We start from the raw sequence: 20,472 nt of genomic DNA, 5'->3' as shown, positions 1-20,472 counted from the left end.
TTGTTTCCCTTCTCTCTAAAGGGATCACCCTATTTTGAAATTGCATCACTGCCATTAAATTTTACTAAAAATTAGAGTGATCTAAAATAGTTATCATGCTTATCAAGATATAGTGAAACTTTTCAGATACAGTTTCAGGAATCTCAGTAAACTAACTCTGTGTCCCACTCCTTTTTTTCTGCTTTGTGCCCCATGACTTTAGTTGTCAAAGAGGGTGTTTGTTTAATGTGAAAATATCATAGATGACATTTGAGTACTTAGCTCTCTTGTCAGTAAGACGTTTGTTTGTTAGCATTCATATTAGCGTCATTGCCTCCTACCCTTGAGGAGTGATCAGATTAAACAACAGCAAGTACCAGCCATGGATAAATTCAAGAGTTTATTTCAAAGCATTCAACACATTTTTTTGTTTGTACATGGTACAGACATGACCATTTGGAGACCACAGGTCCAGTATATATATTCATTACATTTAATATTAACCCTCAACTTCTCTTACTTAGCTCAGAAAATTATCTCACAGTTGCTTTTTAGCAATTTACTGCTAAAGATGCATGTAGCATGTTCTTCAAGTTGCGTTTTATTTTCTTATTCCTTAGTATAAGAAAATGTAATTTACTCAACTACAAAACTTATGTTTGCAAAATTCATCATGACGAAGTCCTAGAAAATGAAACATAAGTCTATTGGTTAGAGTTTCTGGGATAACTACTGGCTTCCTGACAAAATGGAATATTTAACTCATCTCTTGCCATATGCATTTCTGCCTAGGTAGAATAGTCAGGTGAACAGTTATAATAAAATGGCATTATACTGAGGCAATCACTTTTGAAAAAGTGACCATTTTAATTTTAATAGTCAAAATTATCTAATTTTTACTCAGTGTCATTTATCTTTAATATAAGTAAAATTAACATATTTTACAAAAAGGCCTGTGTTTGCATAAACATTTTAAAGTATATTTTATCTTTTAAAACTATGTGATTCATTAATGATTTCAATGAATCAAACACAGGTGTTTTATCTTACAGTGTCATTTGACTTGCTATCCTTAAGAAAATAATTTAAAAAAAATAAAGGTGGAATACAATACTTAGTACAAACTTGTGTTTTCTATAATAAGTACTTTAAAATTTTATTCTAATTACTATATGACTATGTTCCTACTTTATAATAATGATTTAACTTGATAAACAGTCATGATTTCTTTTTTAACTTTCTTTTCTGAAGTTTAAGTTTAAATAGGTGTATGTGGCTCTAACTTATTCTATCTAGCAATTCACCCCTAATTTTAATGCCCTAAGTGTTCTTTTCAAACACAAATTACTGATCCAACCTGCTATTTTATACTAACTCACTGAGTGTGTCTGTTTAATTTGATAATGTATTTTAATATTTTAGACTCAAGTGCTAGACACTGAATTAGGTTAGTTTCAGGAATGTCACCACTTCATCTTTACAATGACCGTCTAAAGTAGAAATTATTTATGGTGCACTTTTACAGACGATCTTCTGTCTCGGAGGTTCTCATTGCTAAATACTGTGAATTAAATGCTGAGAGGAAATGCAGTCCAAGTAATTCTGTCCATGGATAATATAGTTAAAATTTATGTGAAAAAAAATTTTACTTTTAACTCTTCCTTCCTGCCTGAAAAACAGACACACATACACACATATGTTTTTCTTGATTATGCAGGTCTATCCTTCACTTTTTATCCCCTGCTCAGTATTATCTTAAAAATATTTATTTTTGGCAGAATCATAGATCAGCCAATAAAACTGAGAGAACCATCCTATGTAAGGCATCTGGTCTGGAAACAAAACAACACAGCTCTTAACTTGATTGATATAACAACAGCATCCAGTCTGCGTGCTATCTCTCCATCTTGACACTAAGTCATAATTTCCTGAAGCAGAAATAAAAAAAGAATAAAAGCAGCGTATCAGTGAGAATGGACAAAATAAGAGGAGGATATTTCCTTTACAAAACAATCTTACTGTGCTTGCTTTGTATTCTGGCAGTCCTCCACCTGCTCATATTGAAATACTAGGGAGATGCAATCAGCGCTGAACTTAAGAACCACCCATGCTGAACATAAGAAACCACCCATCCACAACTAAGTAGAACTTGAGTTTCTCAATGTACCTCCTAACTGCTCTTTGTCTCTTTTATCTTTGGCCCTGCACATTTGGCCATTGGCTCTTCTAAGCCAGTTTCATTCTCTAGAAGACTAACCCCAACTCCCTTATCAGAAGGGACACTGATTTCACTCTGTGTTAGGTGATGGGTATTTAAAAATAAAAAGACAAGTCACTGACTTGACCAATGTGCTGTCAGATGTGTGAGTCAATGAGATAGAACAGAATTGTTGTAACACAGAAAGACCACGTAAATCTGCATGGAACAGTAGAAAAACATCTGAAAAGAAGTGGGGGAGAAGTATGTTCCTTTAAGACACCAAGCTGCAATTCCCTCACTTCCAGCTTTCGTCTGCAGTAATATCCTAAACGTGTTATCTAGCTAAGGCCTGACTTTGCCTCTTTTTCTCCTGTCTGGGAGGAAGCCTAGATGCTCTTCTTCTCCATCTCCAACTCTCCGATCTATACCCAATGTTTTTAACCAATGCTCTTTGTCTTCTTCCCTCTTCTTTCCTCTGGGATGTTCCCCCATCAGTCAACACTTTTAGCCCATCTATTTCTCTAATATATTTCTATTAATTACATTTATTTCCTTCAGTCCTACAAACTTGTTCATGTTTCTATCACATAAAAATATAAATGACACTTAAATGCTCTCACTTAACTCTCCTTTCAATCTATCATTCACTTGCTTATTATTCTCTTCACAGCTAAGTCCTTCTAAGACCAGCAGTTTTTCCCACTATTTCCTTATCTCTCACTTTTTGGTACTTTTTATTACTCTTTCTTTCTTAAGACTCTCACCTTCTTTGGCTTCTTTTTCTTCTTCTCCTCCTCCTCCTCCTCCTCCTCCTCCTCCTCCTCCTCCTCCTCCTTCTTTTTCTTTTTACCTCTTTGACAACTTTTTGGTAATTTGCTAGTTGCTTATTTTTTCACCCCAAACTATGTCTCTGTTCCCCAGGGATCTGTCCTCACTCATTCAGTCATTCTGTCAGAAGGAAGAGAATCATCTTAGATTCATTCTCTCTCTCTCTTTCTCTCTCTCTCTGTCCCCCCGCTTCTCTCTCTCCCTCCTTTTCTCCCTCCCTCCCTCTATGCTTCCCTCCGTCACCTTCTCCTTCCCTCCCTCTCTCCTAACTTCCCAGAGAAACTGAAAATTTTGCTTAAGTTCAAGACTGTAACATTTCTTGTTTGGACTAATTTATTCTTCCTCTCTAGAGTTCAGGGTTCTTAAATTAGACCCCAAACCAATCTCTGTTCTCTTTGTTGACCCATATCCTATTCATCTGGAGTACACAAATGAGTATCAAGCACTCTGAGACTCAGGATGGTTAGGTGATTTTCTCAAAATTATATAATTGGGACCTTTAGGTCAGTGCTCCCACATCTAAATATATTCTTTCCACTATAATTCTATATGTCAAGATATTTGCAACCAATACACTCAATCTTGATTACCCTGGTCTATTATTTTCTACATTTATCACTTTATAGCACACTGTATGGTTTACCTATTTATGGACTAATTAGAGGTCATTACCATTAAAATGTAAGCTTTTAGAGGCAAGCAGTTTTGTCGGTTCAAAGACATACCCAAAGCTCTTCAATTATTGCCAGGCAGGCAGTAAATATGTGATAAATGAGTTAACACATTAGATGATTCTCTAATATCAATGGGACAAAGAAAAGCAAAGTATGCTCTCTTAGAGCACTTGCAATAAATATGAAAACTTAAGTCTTCACAATTCCAATTGATGAGAAAAGCATATGTAGAAGGGAGTAGCTTAAAGCTTCAAGGAAAGTAAAACTTTGCCAAGAGAACAAAACAAGAGAAGACAAAAGATACTGTATTGTCCCAACAGAAGGATATTGTACACCCACTGAAGACATTATTTTCTAATAAAGTTTTGCCCACTATCCCAGTGATAGAAATTTTTCAAAGCATTCCCTTACCAGCAGCACTTCTGTGACACGAACCACCACCATGAATGTAAAGTACACATCTTCTTAGTGCTTTTGACTTCCTGTGGCATATATCCATAGGCAGGGATGTAGCTGAAAGTTCTCACAGTCAGTGACATTTTCATCTGAAGTTGGGGGAACTTCATTAAAACTCAAAAGAATTTTCAAGGAATCCGCAAAATGCTTAAGTCCCAGCAGCAGTTCGACAAATTTAGCCTAAAAGTGAAATTCACACCCATCTTAAAATTCAAATTCCAACTGTGAGACATCTACAAAGATAAACGTACACATTACCTTTTAATAAGCTCAAATGCAATGAACTAAGTTCTCATACATAAACCCTCTGTGGTCCTTTCAGGGAAACCAGACGTGCAGAGATTGTGCTCACATTTAGTCCTCATTCCACAAAAATGTGTCAAGTTCTCTACTAAGCTTTCGGGTTACATAGACTAGAACAGGAGAAATGATCTTCTCAAGAACCTCAGAGTTAAGTGGGCAAGAAAGATAAGTAAACTGTTAAAAGCATGTAAATGCCTCCATCGAAGTCTGCACCTGGCACTTTGGGAGAAGACAGTAGGAGTAGCTACTGGAGTAGCAAATGGAAAAGAGTTTTCAACCAGGAGTCTTGCAACTAAGTCTGTTCTTAAGAATTTAGTTAAACAAATAGAGCAAGGAAAAACCCTTCTAGGAAAAGGGACTGGTTTAGCTTTCTGAGGAGGAGGCTCTTATTGATACAGGGTGACATGGTTGTAAATCTGAGTGCATATCAGGGTGGGAGGCAGGGTTAGGAGTGAGGCAATGGGTGGGAGAAAAAGGGAAGGCCAGCCTGCTATCTGAAAACTGTCTTTGCACCTGAGAACAAGTCATGTCCTCAGACTTTATGTATCGTAGTCTCAATAATATTAATGACTTGCATACATATGAGGTTGGTAATATTACCATATTCAGAGATGAGGAAAATAAGCCCAGGGAGGTTAAATAAGTAGTGCAAAGTCACACAGCTAGTAAGTAATATTTACCAAGATTCAAAATCCAGTAGTTTGATTCTTGATTTAATGTTTATAGCATAATCCTTCAAATACGTTATATGAACAGATACTCAAAGATTTCCAGAAAGGGAAGCCAGCCAATCAAGTTAGGAAAAACAAGATGACTCAAGAGAATAATTGACCACACATACACAAAAGAAATAGGTAATTCAGGAATGAAAAAAGACACTAAAGCAGTTTTTAAAATATATATCCTTTGAGAGCTCTGAAAATATATTACATTCATAAGTGGTAAACAGATCACACACACAAAAAAAGAGCTACCAGAGAGGAAGAAAATATATATATATATATATTTGCTTAAATAACTTTTTAAAAACTAATTAATAAGAGGGCTCAAAGAAAAATAATCAAGGACCTCTCACAAATTATAGAGCAGAGAGAACAAATATGAGGGGGAAAAAAAGTTCTGTTTCTGGAAACTTTGATAGCTCTACATTGCTCATGGAATTAAACCTGAGTTTGCTGCCACTACCCACAGTGCACTGACATCTAACTTCTTCTAACTTACAACAATTCCACCATGAGTCCCAAATATCTCCTATGATTTCTTGAACTTGTCAATATTTTGCTGCTGGGACTTTTGCTCTTGTTGCTGGCTCTGCTGGAAAAATTTTCCTCAGCACATAGGGTGACTGGTTCCTTTTTATAATCTGGTTTCTAAGCAGATGTTACCTATTCAAAGAGTCTTTTTCTGGCCACATATGCAGGAGCCCTGTCCTGCCATCTTCCCAAATCAGTTTTTTCCCCTTCCTGCTTATAGAACAATTCAACAACAATATTAAAGTAGATTTTTAAAATAAATGCAACAAGCCAGTGGTCACCCAGCAACCTGACTCGATGAGGTTTCTGCTTGTGTACATTGTGGATTATACCTATTTGAACACCCTGTAATTTCTGATTTGCTCCACTCCTGTGATGGTATTTTCTGCCTTCAAATGTGTTGAATCTGTTTCACCTGTCATTGAACCTCCCTTTTTGGTCCGTAGGGATTGTGTTCTTATAATTTGAGGAAGTCACCTGAGGTCTTTAAGGAGCGCTCCAGCAGTCTTGATTTCTTCATGTAAGTAATCAGTAGTAATAATAATAATTATAGCTAACATTAATGATATTACGTGGCATTCTCTTTTAATTTTCCTCACAAGCATTGATTAATCGATACTATCAACATATTAACAATGAGAAAACTGCTGCACAGAAAGGCTAATTAGGTCACCAAAGGTACACAGCTAATTATCTTGTTCTACCATAATAGTTTCTTATTACTAATGAAGAATCTATTTCTTAAATGTGGAATTATGTCTTTGCTAAGCCTATATTCGCTTTGGAGCAAGACACTTTGGACTTGGCATTTAGTTTACCACCCATTAACTGTGTATTTTTATTATCCTGAAAATTTTATCACTAATATTATTTCCTATTTGCTTTACACTGAAATATAAGAAATTGTCTCAAAATATCAATAATAATATTCCTACAATCAATAAAATTACTCCGGAATGATTAAAATTTATTTGTAACACTTTCTACCTTAAGTTCATCTACTTGACTCAAGAACTAAATAGAATCACTAGAAATTCATTCTGTGTGTAATGTTACCAATGTGTTATATGGTTAGGTGCCTTTATTTCAATTTGAATTCAATTTGTGGAAATACTTTGTGTTTAATTTTTATAGTAGTTATCAATATACTTACCATATCTCTGATTATATCCTACCTTTCTATAATATACACTCTTCTCTGTAATGCTAGGGTTAGGTTTCTACAAACTGCTGCCAAACTCCTGTCGTCGGGATACTGGATAGTTTCTGTCAATGGTAAACACTAGCAGGAGATTGAAAAGAGGGAAAGGGGTTCCTCTTCCTATTTCGGGTTTCTTTTGGTAGTCTTCTGACAGCCAAAGACACGCTAGCCCCAGCATCTCCCTGAACTCCCAGCAAGAGCCAGAACACTGCCTGCTGAAAGTCAAGCACCAAACATGAGCCATGTGGCACCCCTGAAATGTCTGAACATGGCATTTTGCATCATCCCTCCTACACACCACCTCTTCCCTTCTATTCACCTAGTCCTCGCTGTGCTAGTTGCTTCTGGTAGTTACCAGTCTCTGGGATTAGTTTTTTGTTTTGTTTTTAACTTCTAACACCTGTATAAATATTTATCTATATCAAATCCCCTTTGTTCCATGCACTTAGCATGATTTCAATTTCATGTCTGGACCCTGATAATACAAAGAAGTAATGCATTAATATACCCATTTGTCAAAAATTATATATACCTGTCTCTTTTGCATGTTCCTTGTATTCTTCTGAAGCAGTTAGAAGAAAAGTAGAAGACCCCAAACAATAGCTTCAGATTCTTAGTTTCAAAATTTACTCACAAAAAATGCTGATATACGTGAGGTACAATTTTCCAAGCAAACTTGAGTGTCCAACTAAATCAGAAGCAGTTAGTTGGACACAGTCTTTGCTGCTCCCTTGATCTGGAGCTGCGATAAATCTAATGTTAGATTTTCTTTTCTTCCTGGGTATTTTATTGAAGAGGAAAGTTTTAGTTAAGGGAATATAAAAACATAATTGTAGGGTTGATTACTGTAGATTTTCCATTCTGTGGGGAAAAAGATAAATAAATACTGTAGGGTTGCTGGTCAAGAAAACAATCATTAATTTATTTTTCAATTTTAACTAGTATCCTAATTTTGTTTTCTTTTCAGTTTTGCATAATTATTATCTATGAAAACAGGTAGCTGTTTGACTTGTTGGATTCTGTTGTCATGTCAACCAAATACAAACTGTATGTTAGTTTGATTTTAAGTTAAAGTCCTTATGTATGATAATGCTCTCAGCTTCCATAGTAATTAGTTGTGGTTATAACTATAGTTATAAATCTATGGTTCTAATGAAGTCATGTAATAGAAGACAGAAAAAGTGAGCTGGAGTCTGTTCAGTACAGAGTTCAAGCGATATAGCGATATAAAGGCGAACCAATGGCAGAGTGTCAAGGTGTTTTTTTAAAATGTTTCACAGAATTACATCTTTTAAAAAAGGTTTGTTTGTTGGTTTGTTTATTTCAGAAACAGACCTATAGACACAAAGAACAAACTGATGGCTGCCAGAGGAGAGGGGTTTGGGAGCAAGGTGAAAAAGGTGAAGGGATTAAGAAATACAAATTGGTAGTTAGAAAATAGTCACAGGGATGTAAAGCTCAGCATAGGGAATATAGTCAATAATGTTGCAACAACTATGCATAGTGCCAAGTTACTAGAATAACCACGATGTTTTAATAAAATTAAAATATGACATCTCAAGGATACAATGGCTACCATTAGATTTCTAGTCATTTGTAAATTATCAGAGTTAATAAGAATGAGAATTCCAGAGACATAAAATCAGATTTGAATCTTGTCTTGAGGATTAATTGAGTAACTTTGTGTAAGTTAAGTAGTATGTCTTTGCCTTGCTTCTTCATTTGTGTATTATAATCACCATAATACTTTTTACAGTATATAATTTTTTTGAAGATTAAATGATAAAGTATGTTTAAAATGCATAGCAGTTTATGTCAGTCATATTGTAATCTTTCAAAAAAAGGTAATTAGTCACCTACTTACACATGAAACTCTGACAAAAATCTATTCTCAAAGAGAATGGTGACTTTTCATCAGAAATAATGGATGCCAGAGGGCAGTGGAGTGACATACAAAATGCTAAGGAGAAATATACTGTCAAGCAACATGTATATGTTTATGAACAATATATCCTATATGTGGTAGTTATTAATCATAGTCAATACTACATATATGTCTTTATGTATAATATATTATACATCATATATGTAATATATGATAAATAATATATTTTGATATATATTTATATGTAAGTATTTATGTATATAAATGTACATATGTATTATGTATACATATAAAAGTTTTTAATTAGATTTTTAAAAAAAATTAATAGGTTCTTTATAATTGAAAGATTGAGACCATGGTGGCAGGTATACAACTTATCAAAAATGTTGAGATTATCAATTGATGAATAAAAAACAATCTATAGTTGATTATATTAATCATAGTCTATATGATTATTTATATTAAAATTGAAGATTTCTTACTTATGAAAACAACTTATACATCATAATGACTATAGTCAATAATACTGTATTATAAACTTCAAAGTTGCCAAGAGACTAGATCTTAATTGTTTTCACCACAAAAAGAAATAATTATGTGACATGATAGAGGTGTTAGGTAATGCTACAGTGGGAATCACGTAGCAATATATAAATGTTTCAAATCAACACATTTTACACCTTAAATGTGCACAATGTTATATGTCAATTATATCTTAATTAAAATAATAAAAAAACACAACTCATAAACCCAGTAGTGACTAATATGTAACTAACAGCTATCTAATATACTCATGTATCTATAGGTAATGTGCTATCTGCAACTATATTTATCCTAGTTATGTACGAGTGTATCCTAACTACATCCACATCTAATCCAAATCTAAATCCATATCCATATCATTTTCCAGGTCAATTTCTATTTCAATCTCTCTCTCTCTCTCTCTCTCTCTCTCTCTCTCTCTGTATATATATATATATATATATATATATATATATATATATCACTTGTCGGTTGAGTTCCACAAGTTTTGCTTGGTGGGTCTCACTATTAAATATTCATTTTTTTCAATATTGCCGAGTTTCATATCAGTCAATAAAAATACAGCCAATGATTATACATGGTATTTTGTGGATATGAAGGTAAGTAAAAACTATATTTCCTGAGGGTTTTTATTTCTTTTTCTTTATTAAATTGATAAATTTATATTATATTGTTTTCAGATGTACAACGTAGTGATTTGACATTTATGTACCTTATGAAGTAATCACTACAGTAAGCCTAGTAACCATCTGTCACCATATAAAGTTACGATATTATTGACTGCATTCCCTATGCCGTATATTATATCACTATGACTTATTTATTTTTTATAACTGAAGTTTGTACCTCTTATTCTCTTTCACCTTTTTGCAAGGTAGTGTGCTTTCCATGCTTGTGCCCATTTAATCCACACCACAATCCAACAGATGGTAGCAGTATTCAGATTTTTCAAATGGAAAAGGTTGAGATGTGTTTAAGTCACACACCCTGCCCCATAGCAACCATCACTATACAAATTCTGAGAGAATAGAGAGGTGACAAGGGGCCAGAGGAGCCAGTGGTCTTTCACTAACTAGAATTTTTGTGGATGCGAGAGGCTAGGAGATGAGTGCCCTAAATTTGCACATGCAGCCAGAGGAGCAGAGCTTCACCCAAGCCTAGGAGGACATAAATGTCGTGGCCAGCTTTAGGAGACGGATTACTTCAGCTATAAGGATGTATCAGACCTTCACCACATTCTGGATTCACCCCACGTGACCAGCTTCACACATGTCTGCTCCACCAGCACTGTCCAAGTCCCCTGCAGCTGCGTAAGGAGCTCCTATCACCAGTGGCCCATCTTTTAGCATTTTATCTCAACAAAACGCTGAAATTTGTTTTGCCTTGGTTCAGTTGTACAAACACTTAAACCTGTTAATAAAAAAATTTCAACAAATGACATAATACCAGCCCAGCTAATTTTGCGTTAACACTGACAGGTGTTAGGTACATCTTCAATATTTATTTACTTAGTGTTTCAAAATAAACTCACCCTGTAAGATTACAATAGGTGTCACATTTCCCACAGTAGTAATTTATGCTGATTTCTCGTTTTAGTCCAATCAGACTGCAGTAACAAAATACCACAAACTGGATGGGGCATAAACAACAGAAATCTATTTCTTAAAGTTCGGAGGCTGGAAGTCTGAGATCAAGATGTGAGTATGGTCAGTTGAGGGCCCTTCCAGGTTGCAGACTTCTCATTGAATCCTCACATGGTGGAAAAGACAAGTGAGCTTTTTCAGGCCTCTTTTCTAAGGGCATTAATCTGTTAATGAGGTCTCTGCACCCATTATCTAATCACTCCCCAAAGGCTCCACCTCTTAATACCACCACCTTCATCATTAGGATTTCAACATATGAATTTTAGGGGCACACAAACATTCGCATCATAGCACTTAGGCTCCCCTCTGTGGCTCTAATCATAGCTAGCTACAGTCAACTCTATTCCCTCTATTAAACCATTTATCACTAAACACAAGAGTTTTATTTTTAAATCATGTTATTTTTAAAATTTTGTCAGTATTAAAATTTTTAGTGTGTGCAAGAATGATGTGTGGGACCACAGTTAAAGAGAGGGGGTAGTTGTGTAAGGAAATTATAATTGTAACATGTTCCATAAGTAGTAGAGTAATATGTTCTAAGTTGTTTTTTTATTTTTATTAAATTTATTGGGGTGACATTGGTTAATAAAATTATATAAATTTCAAATGTACAATTCCATAATACATCATTTGTATATTGCCTTATGTGTTCACCACTCAAAGTCAGATTTCCTTCCATCACCATGTATTTGACACCCTTTACTTTTATCTACCCTTACCCTCTGTTAAACACTAAACTGTTGTCTGTGTCTATGAGTTTTTCTTTTTTCATCTTGTTCATTTGTTGCTTTCAGTTTTATATTCCACATATGAGTGGAATCATATGGTTCTCAACTTTTTCTGTCTGATTTATTTGACTTAGCATGATAATCTCAAGATCCACCCATGTTGTTGCAAGAGGCAGTATGTCATCTTTTCTTATGGCTGTGGAATACTCCACTGTGTATACGTACCACATCGTCTTTATGCAATCATCTGTTGAAGGACACTGGTTGTTTCTATGTCTTGGCTACTGTGAATAATGCTGCAGTCAACATAGGAGTATATATATCTTTATGGATAAATGTTTTCAGATTTTTGGGGTAAATACCCAGAAGAAGAATTGCTGGATCATATGGTAATACTCTTAATTTTTTGAGGAACCTCCATAATGTTCTACATAGTAGCGGTACCAAATTTACATCCCACCAACAGTGCATGAGTATTCCGTTTTCTCCACATCCTTTCCAACACTTGTTATTACTTGTCTTGTTGATAATAGCCATTCATGCGGTAGTATCTCATGGTGGTTTTGATTTGCATTTTCCTAAAAGCTAATGAAGTTTAGCATTTTTTCATGTATCTGTTGGCCATTTGCGTGTCTTCTTGCTAAGTTGGTCTTATAATCAGAGAAGTTACTGAATTCTACCAAGCAGAACCATAAATTTATAACAAAGCATTTAGAATACTGCCGTGTGTCCCTAGTGTCTGAGTTGAGTGGCAGGAGTTTTACAGATTCTTTGACTGGTGTTGTCCTAGTGAAGTACAATGAAAAAGACAACTGGAACCTAATAAACAATCCTCCTGTGATCAGTCAACTCTCTTTAGGCTAGCTGTGCTCTATAAGCAATCTTGATATTGATTGAATTATCAAATAATATAAAGGAAAATCCCTCGCCAGCTCTGACAGATATACCCCTCATTTTATTCACAAGCTCTTTCCGGGTAAATATTAATTTTATGAGGCCTATAAAAATGAGTTTATGAGCATTTAAAGTTGGGAAACGGTGTTTTAGCCACTATGCTGCTATTAAAGTTAGAGTTTTAATATGCAAGGTGTGTTAGTAAGGAATTTAGAAATTGGAATTTGCAGTATGTCCAAGGATAAGCACTGGATCTTTGAGGAAGTCAGAGCAGCAAAAAGGAGGATTAGGAAGGTTGGTGGCAAATGCACTAAAAGGAGAATATAGAAAAAAAAGAAAGTAAAAAGTCATTTTTAAAAGACCTCAAGCTGAGCAGCTTCAAATTCTCCCAGGATAACTAAGAAAGGGCTTACAGTCTGAGATAAGTGTGAAAAAGACATTTTAGAAGTGCCAATCCTCTCACAACTGAGTCAAAACCAGATATTACTAGTTGATCACACTATTATTTCTTTAAAAACCTCGATGCAGCCAAAAATTGAGTAGTCAATTTATCATCACTGGAAATATTTATCCTGCCCTGATGGTCATCTATCATCTTTTAACTTCACTATCAATGTTTTTCTGCTCCAATAAAGAATGTATGGCCCACTTAAGACCAGCCTTCACATTGCTTTATTGGGGGAAACAATTTACTGGAGGGAGAATGTAACAGGAAATAAGGCATAGCTTCATTTCCAAGTAGCCTCAGCAGAGACTCACAGATATATATATTTTTAAGTATAGTTGACATACAATATTCAGTTTTAGGTGTACAACATAGGGATTTGATGTTTATACACTTTATGAAGTGGTCACCACTACAAGTCTAGTAACCTGTCACTATACAAAGTGATTATGATATTATTGACTATATTCCCTATGCTATACATTACATCCTCATGCCTTTTTTTTTTATATACCTGGAAGCTTGTACCTCTAAATCCCTTTCAAGTTTTTTGCCCTTTCTCCCACCACCCTCCAGATCTTGGTGGCCTTCCTGGGTTCCTAGATTGGCAGCCAGCCAGCCGCCCTGTCAGCACATCCGCTCACCCTTCCCACAACTACAAATCCTGCCTGTTCTGTGTAACTCTTTGTGTTTCCTCACATACACTTAAATAATTTTTGAAAAGTCTTACTTTAAAAAATAAGTTAAGTTGCTTATAACCATCATTGTTTATTGCTACATTCATTTATTGTTTACTTTAAATGTTTGTCTTTGGAAACTTCTAATTAATACCTTGTCTCCTCTAACAACTATTCTTTACTTTTTATGCCCTTTATTATTATTATTATTATTAGTTTCAGGTTTTCAAAGCAACATAATAGTTAGACATTTACACCCCTCGCAAAATGATAACCCTCTCCCCCAAACGCCTACCCCTCTAACATCTTCTATAACTATTACAATAACATTTACTATTTTCCTTATGCTACATATTCTTGTAGTTGACATACAATGTAATTCTACTTCAGCTACAGTTGTACAGTGCATTGGTCAGGTATCTACACAGTGTATGAAGTGATCCACTTAAAAAGTCCAGTGCCCATCTGACACCTTACATGATCTTTACAACATTGCTGATTATATTCCCCGCTGTGTATTTCATATCCCCATGACTATATTGCATCTACTAATTCTAACAACTAACTATTCTTGATTGTATATTTCCCAAATACAGTTTCTAAATTCAGAATAATAAAATTATCAAGGTGTATTTTGGGTTTCCTAAGATGGCCATTAGGTAATAGAAAAATTTGCTCCTTAATGCTTAAAAAAAGAAGACAACAAGCATTGGTTTATCTAAAATTCTCCATATTTTAGTTAAGTCAAAATTGTTATTAAAGCTTTTGAGATAGCCTATTCCAGTCAACCTGACAGCTTAGATGAAGCGTTATTAGATATCTTATTACTTTGTAGCAAATGACCTCGAACATCTGTGAGTTAAAAGAACATTTATTATCTTACGGTTTTTGTGCATCAGAAATTCAGCACAGCTTAGCTGGGTCCTGTGTTTGAGAGTGTTTCACAAAATAATCTTGGTGTCGGGCACATCAACAACTTCAACTGGAGAAGGATCCACTTTCAAAAGCCTTAGATTCCTACTGATTGTTGAAAGAAGTCTGCCCTCAGAGACTTACCCTGGAGGTCTCTCCATAGGGCAGTTTACAACATGACAGCTTGATTCATTAGAGTGAGCAGAGGGAGGGAGTGAGGGAGAGAGAAAGGAAGAGAGAGAGAGAGAGAGAGAGAGAGAGAGAGAGAGAGAGAGGAAAGAACTCACAATTTTTTATAACCTAATTTTGGAAGTGACGTCCCCTCACTTTTCCTGTATTCTATACCTAAAAGAGAAAATACTAAGCCCAGTTTACATAAAGAAAGGAGATTACACACTTGTGTGAATAGTGGGAGGTGGGAGCTATTTTAGAAATGGTCTATTACTATGTAAGTAGATCATCTTTTTTAAAGACATGAAGTACTGAAACTGGAATTTAAAAAGTTACAAGTGTTATAGCCCTCCACCTATTACAGAAATTAAATTTATAATTAAAAATCTTTCACAGAGAAAACTGTACTCCCAGATGGTTTTGATAAGAAAGAAATGCTACTAATCCTACACAAACTTTCTCACAAAATAGCATTCTCACTCATGTTAAGAGACCAGCTTTACCATGATACTAAACCAGAAGGGGCATAACAAGAAAAGGGAAATACAGATCAATGTTCCTCATGGACTTAGATAAAAATCTGAACAAAATATTAGCAAATTACTATTCTAGAAAAATAATATATGCAAAGTATTGCATGACATTGTGGAGTTTATCTCGGGAGTGCAAAATCTGATTAACTTTTTATGATTAATCAACCAGATAAACAGAATAATGGGGGGGGAAGTATATGGTTACCTCAATATATGTAGCAACCACATCAGACAAAATTCAACAATCATTCTCCTTGTCTGGAAGTCACTATGCAAAGTAGAGATAGAAAAGCATTTATACAGTTTGGTAAAGAGCCTCTATAAAATAACTAGACCTAACTAGATCAAACTGTTAAAAACTGAATACTTTCCACTAACATTGAAAAAAACAAAAGATATCCATTTAAAATAAAGGATATCACCACTTTTATTTTACCCCCAATTTATACTGGAGGTCCTACAGGCAAGAAAGAGAAGTAAAATGCGTGCAGATTAAAGAGGAATTATAAAAACTCTTTTTTATTTACAGATGACATGATTCTCTATGTAGAAAATTATAAATCATCCACTATAGAGCTATTAGAACTAATAAGTGAATTAAGCAAGGTCTCAGGATACAACATCAATACGTAAAACAAATTATACTTCTATAATATATTTTAGAGATGAACATTCAAAAAATGAAAATTACAAAAAATAAGTATTACAATTTGCAACAGCTTCAAGAATGAAACACTCAAGAACAAATGGAACAAAATATACACAAGAACAGTTATATGAATTGTGCCTCTGGACCTCTGTTCTTGTCTAATCCATATTCATTCATTTATTTGGCAATGATTGTGCCTATTTATGTGAAAGTATCACACATAATAATATGCTGACTCAGTTCAGCAAGTGTTTTCAGAATGCTAAACTCTGATTAACATTGGCACTGGATTTATATGCTAAGTTTTTCTGTTGTAGCATCATGTCCTTTGAAGGAAGAAGAGAATGAATAAGTGACAAACACCAATCATGGATGGATTCAATGAAAGACTTTTGAAAGACTTTTTTCAAATTATTGAGTTCCTAATATTTCAGAAAGTCTGTCAACTATTCTCTCATCAAAGAATTAAGAGATTCACGGATACCTTTAATATATAATTGTTTAAATTTTGGATTAAAGTAAAATTCATTAATTTATCAATGCATGAGTTATATCTTTATTGTCTTCTTGGACAATAGAAAGTTCTTAGAACACTTTAATACTTTTATTAGTCCTTGATGTAGTAGCTGTTGTTAATGTATATATGAATTTCTTTTGTAATTTTAAACCTCACAGGACGTAATTATTGTTTTATACTATCAGTGTTCATTTTGATTTATCAATATATTTACCACTTTTTTCCTGCACTTTATTTCTTCCTGCCTCTTTTATCTTCCATCTGGGATTAATGTCCTGTTTGAAATATCTTCTCTAATATCCAAAGTATCATCAGTATGCTGGGTTGTGAATTCTCTTGAATTATGTTGTCAAAAAATGTCCTCATTTTGTCTTCACACTTGAAGAATATACTCATTTTAGTCTTTCTAACCATTTTCTTGGTGTCTATTCTCTCTATTTTGTTTTTTCTATCTTTCAATCTCTCTGTACAATATTATGGACAATTTTTCTGATCTGTCTTTTAATTTTCTATTTGCACTGAAGTCAATATACTAACAAACACCTAAATTATAACAACAAGAGTGAACCTAACATACACTATGGTCTTTGGTGGTTATGATGTGTCAATTTAAGTTAATAAATTGTAACAAATGGAACGCTCTGGGGGGGTATGTTGATAATGTGGGAGGCTGTGTACATGCAGGGCAGAGTATATATTTGAAATATCTTACCTCCTCTCAATTTTGCTGTGAACCTAAAAATGCCCTAAAAATATAAAACCTTAAAAAAATCCTACATTCAACATTTAATTTTTATGTTTAAAGTTTTCATGTTTTTGAAGTTGTATATGTGTATTTTTCATATCTCTCAAGTGACTTTTTTATAGTTCCTCCTTCCATGAACATATATTTTCAAGTTACAAAATATGTTTTATTTATATTAGATACATCCTATTAAAACATTTTTCGTAGTTACAACAACATTTGAATCTAGGTGTTCCTGTTACCTTGTTCTCATTTCTCTATGTACCTGGCTACCTTCAACTGTCTACTGATTGTCCAAAAAAAAAAAAAAAAAGAAAAAAAAAAAATATATATATGTTTTTAGGAATGGCTTGAAACCTAGGACCATGTTGCATTCTCCCAGGGGTGACCTATGTTTGATGCTGGCAAACAAACATTCACATATTATATTATATAACATTCTGAATGTATATTTTGAATATACTCAGAATATATACAATATTCTGATTATGATTATTGCTACCATTTATTGATTTTCCCTTATTCAAAAGCCCAGTACAATATATAGGAAATTGTATCAACATTTAAATGTAAAAAAGAAACATTAAAGCATGAAATTATTCTTCTCAACATTCTCTGAATAAATAAAATAAAAATTATTGAAACATTTTATTTGTAATTTAAATATATGAATAAATATTATTAAATATAAGATGAAAGAAAACATAATAAATGAAAATGCTGAGCATTTTACCTGCTGAGTCACTGCTGCACCTAAATTCCCTCCAGCACTGTCTCCAGAAATACCAACTCTCCCAGGGTCTACACCACAGCTTTCAAGAACTTTGGGGTGCAAAAACCATTTTAATGCAGTGTATACGTCTTTAAATTGAACTGGAAAGTGATACTTTGGGGCTAGTCTATAGCTGTAGATATAAAAACAATGTTTCCTTAATCATTAATATTTACTCATGTACCAAACCAAGGAATGTAATCCCAATACAAAATCAAAAGTAAAATTTTGTTTTAACGAACATGGTATTTTGATACATTCTATTAATTGAAACTCATGCTTTTCTTAATCATGAAATATGACTAGTGATTACTAAACATTGTCATTTTTATAAACAAGATTAAAATTTTGAATGCAAAATCTGGTTTAATTTTAAGGAAATACTGCTTAGCTGCTATATTTTCCCTGATAAAAATTCTTTCAGAATGACTTTTTTTGATAATTGCTTCATCTTTTTAGTAATCAATTATTATTATTGCATATTTGTATCTCAGAATTACTTTTTCAACCTTATCAAAACATTTCTATTTTACATGTGACTATTACTATGTTAGTTCATAAATTCCAATTTATCTTAGGTTTAAGTTTATGTAACTCTCACAGAGAGTGTGTTCTACAGAAAATTCAAATCTTTTTCTACTCTTCCTAAAATGACTTTTAGAATATAGTTTGAGGTATGTTGTATCTTAACTTTCATGGTTAATTTGTGTCATATTTATTTCATCAATGGATTACTAAGTTTTAGGTACCATCACAGGCACTATAAATGTGTTCTAATATTTAATCCTCATATCAATACTTAAATGTACAGATTATTATTATCGAAGTTAAATATCTTTAAAATGTCACACAATTATCAATTTGCAGAAGCTACATTTTATCCCAGTCCTCTGTCTTCAAAACCCTCATCCCTAATAATCTGCTAATTAATAGGGGGGAAAGTCCAGAGGCAGTTAAGTCTGTGTGATATTACAGATTAATTTCACTTGAACATTTCTTGACTTTCCTGCCTCTGTTCCTTCTTGACCTATGTGTATATGCCTTTTCTCCCTGACGCTGGACTGGACAGCCTCTGACATTAGTTTTCTCTGTTCATACTTGGTGTTTCAGCGATATATTAATGTTTATATAATAAAACACTCAATATAGTTGAATAAATATTGGTATGTGAGGCATCTGGCCTAAAATCAAACCAACACAGCTCTTACTTGGTTGATGTGATGACTGCCTCAAGTCTGTCTGCCGTCCACCTTGACAGTGAGTCATAATCTTTAAGAGCTCAAATAAAAAAATATTGAAATATTAATAGGAATTGAAAATGATACTGTTAAGAATAAAGTTTATGGTGATGACATTATAGTTCATCTATTTATCTTGAAATACTATACGTATAAAGAAAAAAATCTAACACAAGGCTCATGTTAATCAATACACATACTTACATCTCAATAGAATGTGAGTTATTCTTCTCAGTGGTCCTTTCGTTCGCCCTTGATCATCTTTTCTTTTCATTTGCCACATTTCCAAATAGTCTATTCCACACTAGCTTGGTTTAGCTGCCTACTATATGATTGGTATGTAGGTAGAGGACCCCGAACGCAAATGTGAAGAAACGTTCTCTGACGTTAAGGAGGTTACATCTATGGGGGTAGGGGCAGCAATATAAGTCAAAAAGAGAAACACAAAAAAATAGCTGGCTTAATAGAGGTGAGTGGAGAGTAATAGTGAGATATAGGAAAGATCCCTCATTAATCTGCCTGGGGGTTCTGGGAACAATTTAAAAAAAAAATTTAGGTGTGTGTATGTGTGTTGGGGTTTGGCACTCACACAGAGACAGCTTTAGCAAAATTGTTTGAAGAGCAACATTTTGAGCAGTGGGGCCATTTGAAAGACAAACTGGTAAAAAAAAAAATTGGAAATACAGCTTCATCAAGAGCAGCTGATGATTACTCTTATTCGTCGGTATCATTGAGGAGCAGCACTCTCTCAGTTACTTGCTGTATTCCCACTGCCAATATACAGTCTCTGCACTGAAGGTTCTTCTTCTTCCCTCTCTTAGCAAGATGTCTTCCATCTTCTGTATGTTGGCAATCCTTTCCCCTGGGATCTCATTCCAGGTCCTAACATTGCATCTATGCTGCCCCAGTCATCATCCCTATTCTTCAGCAGACTGCTATTTACAGGTTTGTTTTTTTATTATTTAACTTGCATACATATTTGTGCCTCACATACTGAAGTATAAAAAATAAAATACTCTCTTTCAAAGCCATGTTTTCTCTTTGTCTGACTCTTTATTTCTCATTTTTCCTCCTCAGTGAGGCTTCTTGAAAGACTATAATCCCTTCTTTAATTTCTTTGTCATTTCTTTTACTATTCACCCACCATAACTGAGTTAACATCCTACCATTCTATAATTTCTGCCCTCATACAATTAATAAAAATGTCCAAGTCCATGAGCCATTCT

The 20,472-nt window shown here is 34.0% G+C and overlaps 1 protein-coding gene across 35 annotated transcripts in view; it reads right to left on the bottom strand.

Annotated features, from left to right (window-relative positions):
- Positions 1-366: 366 nt before the first annotated feature.
- The window catches only part of LOC141566975 (arylacetamide deacetylase-like), a 29,950-nt gene continuing 9,844 nt past the window's right edge, over positions 367-20,472 (bottom strand). For 2 of the 35 annotated variants that reach the window (XR_012494321.1, XR_012494351.1), the window contains 7 exons: positions 19,217-19,286; positions 17,970-18,141; positions 15,531-15,593; positions 14,593-14,729; positions 10,571-10,732; positions 4,093-4,317; positions 367-1,907 (listed from right to left, as the gene is read on the bottom strand). Coding sequence is in view for 10 of the 35 variants with exons in the window: in XM_074326687.1 (XP_074182788.1) it covers positions 4,147-4,317; positions 17,970-18,141; positions 19,217-19,286; positions 19,451-19,529 (492 nt within the window). In the remaining 25 variants the exon portion in view is untranslated. Of the gene's footprint in view, positions 1,908-2,985; positions 3,128-4,092; positions 4,318-7,426; positions 8,831-10,570; positions 10,733-14,592; positions 14,730-15,530; positions 15,594-17,969; positions 18,142-19,216; positions 19,287-19,450; positions 19,649-20,472 lie in introns of those variants that run through there. The other 33 variants (XR_012494340.1, XR_012494362.1, XR_012494346.1 and 30 more) reach the window with 25 other exon arrangements.

Source organism: Rhinolophus sinicus, linkage group LG01, assembly GCF_036562045.2.
Source record: "Rhinolophus sinicus isolate RSC01 linkage group LG01, ASM3656204v1, whole genome shotgun sequence".
Taxonomy (NCBI): Eukaryota; Metazoa; Chordata; class Mammalia; order Chiroptera; family Rhinolophidae; genus Rhinolophus; species Rhinolophus sinicus.
This window is presented reverse-complemented; position numbering and strand designations above follow the sequence as displayed.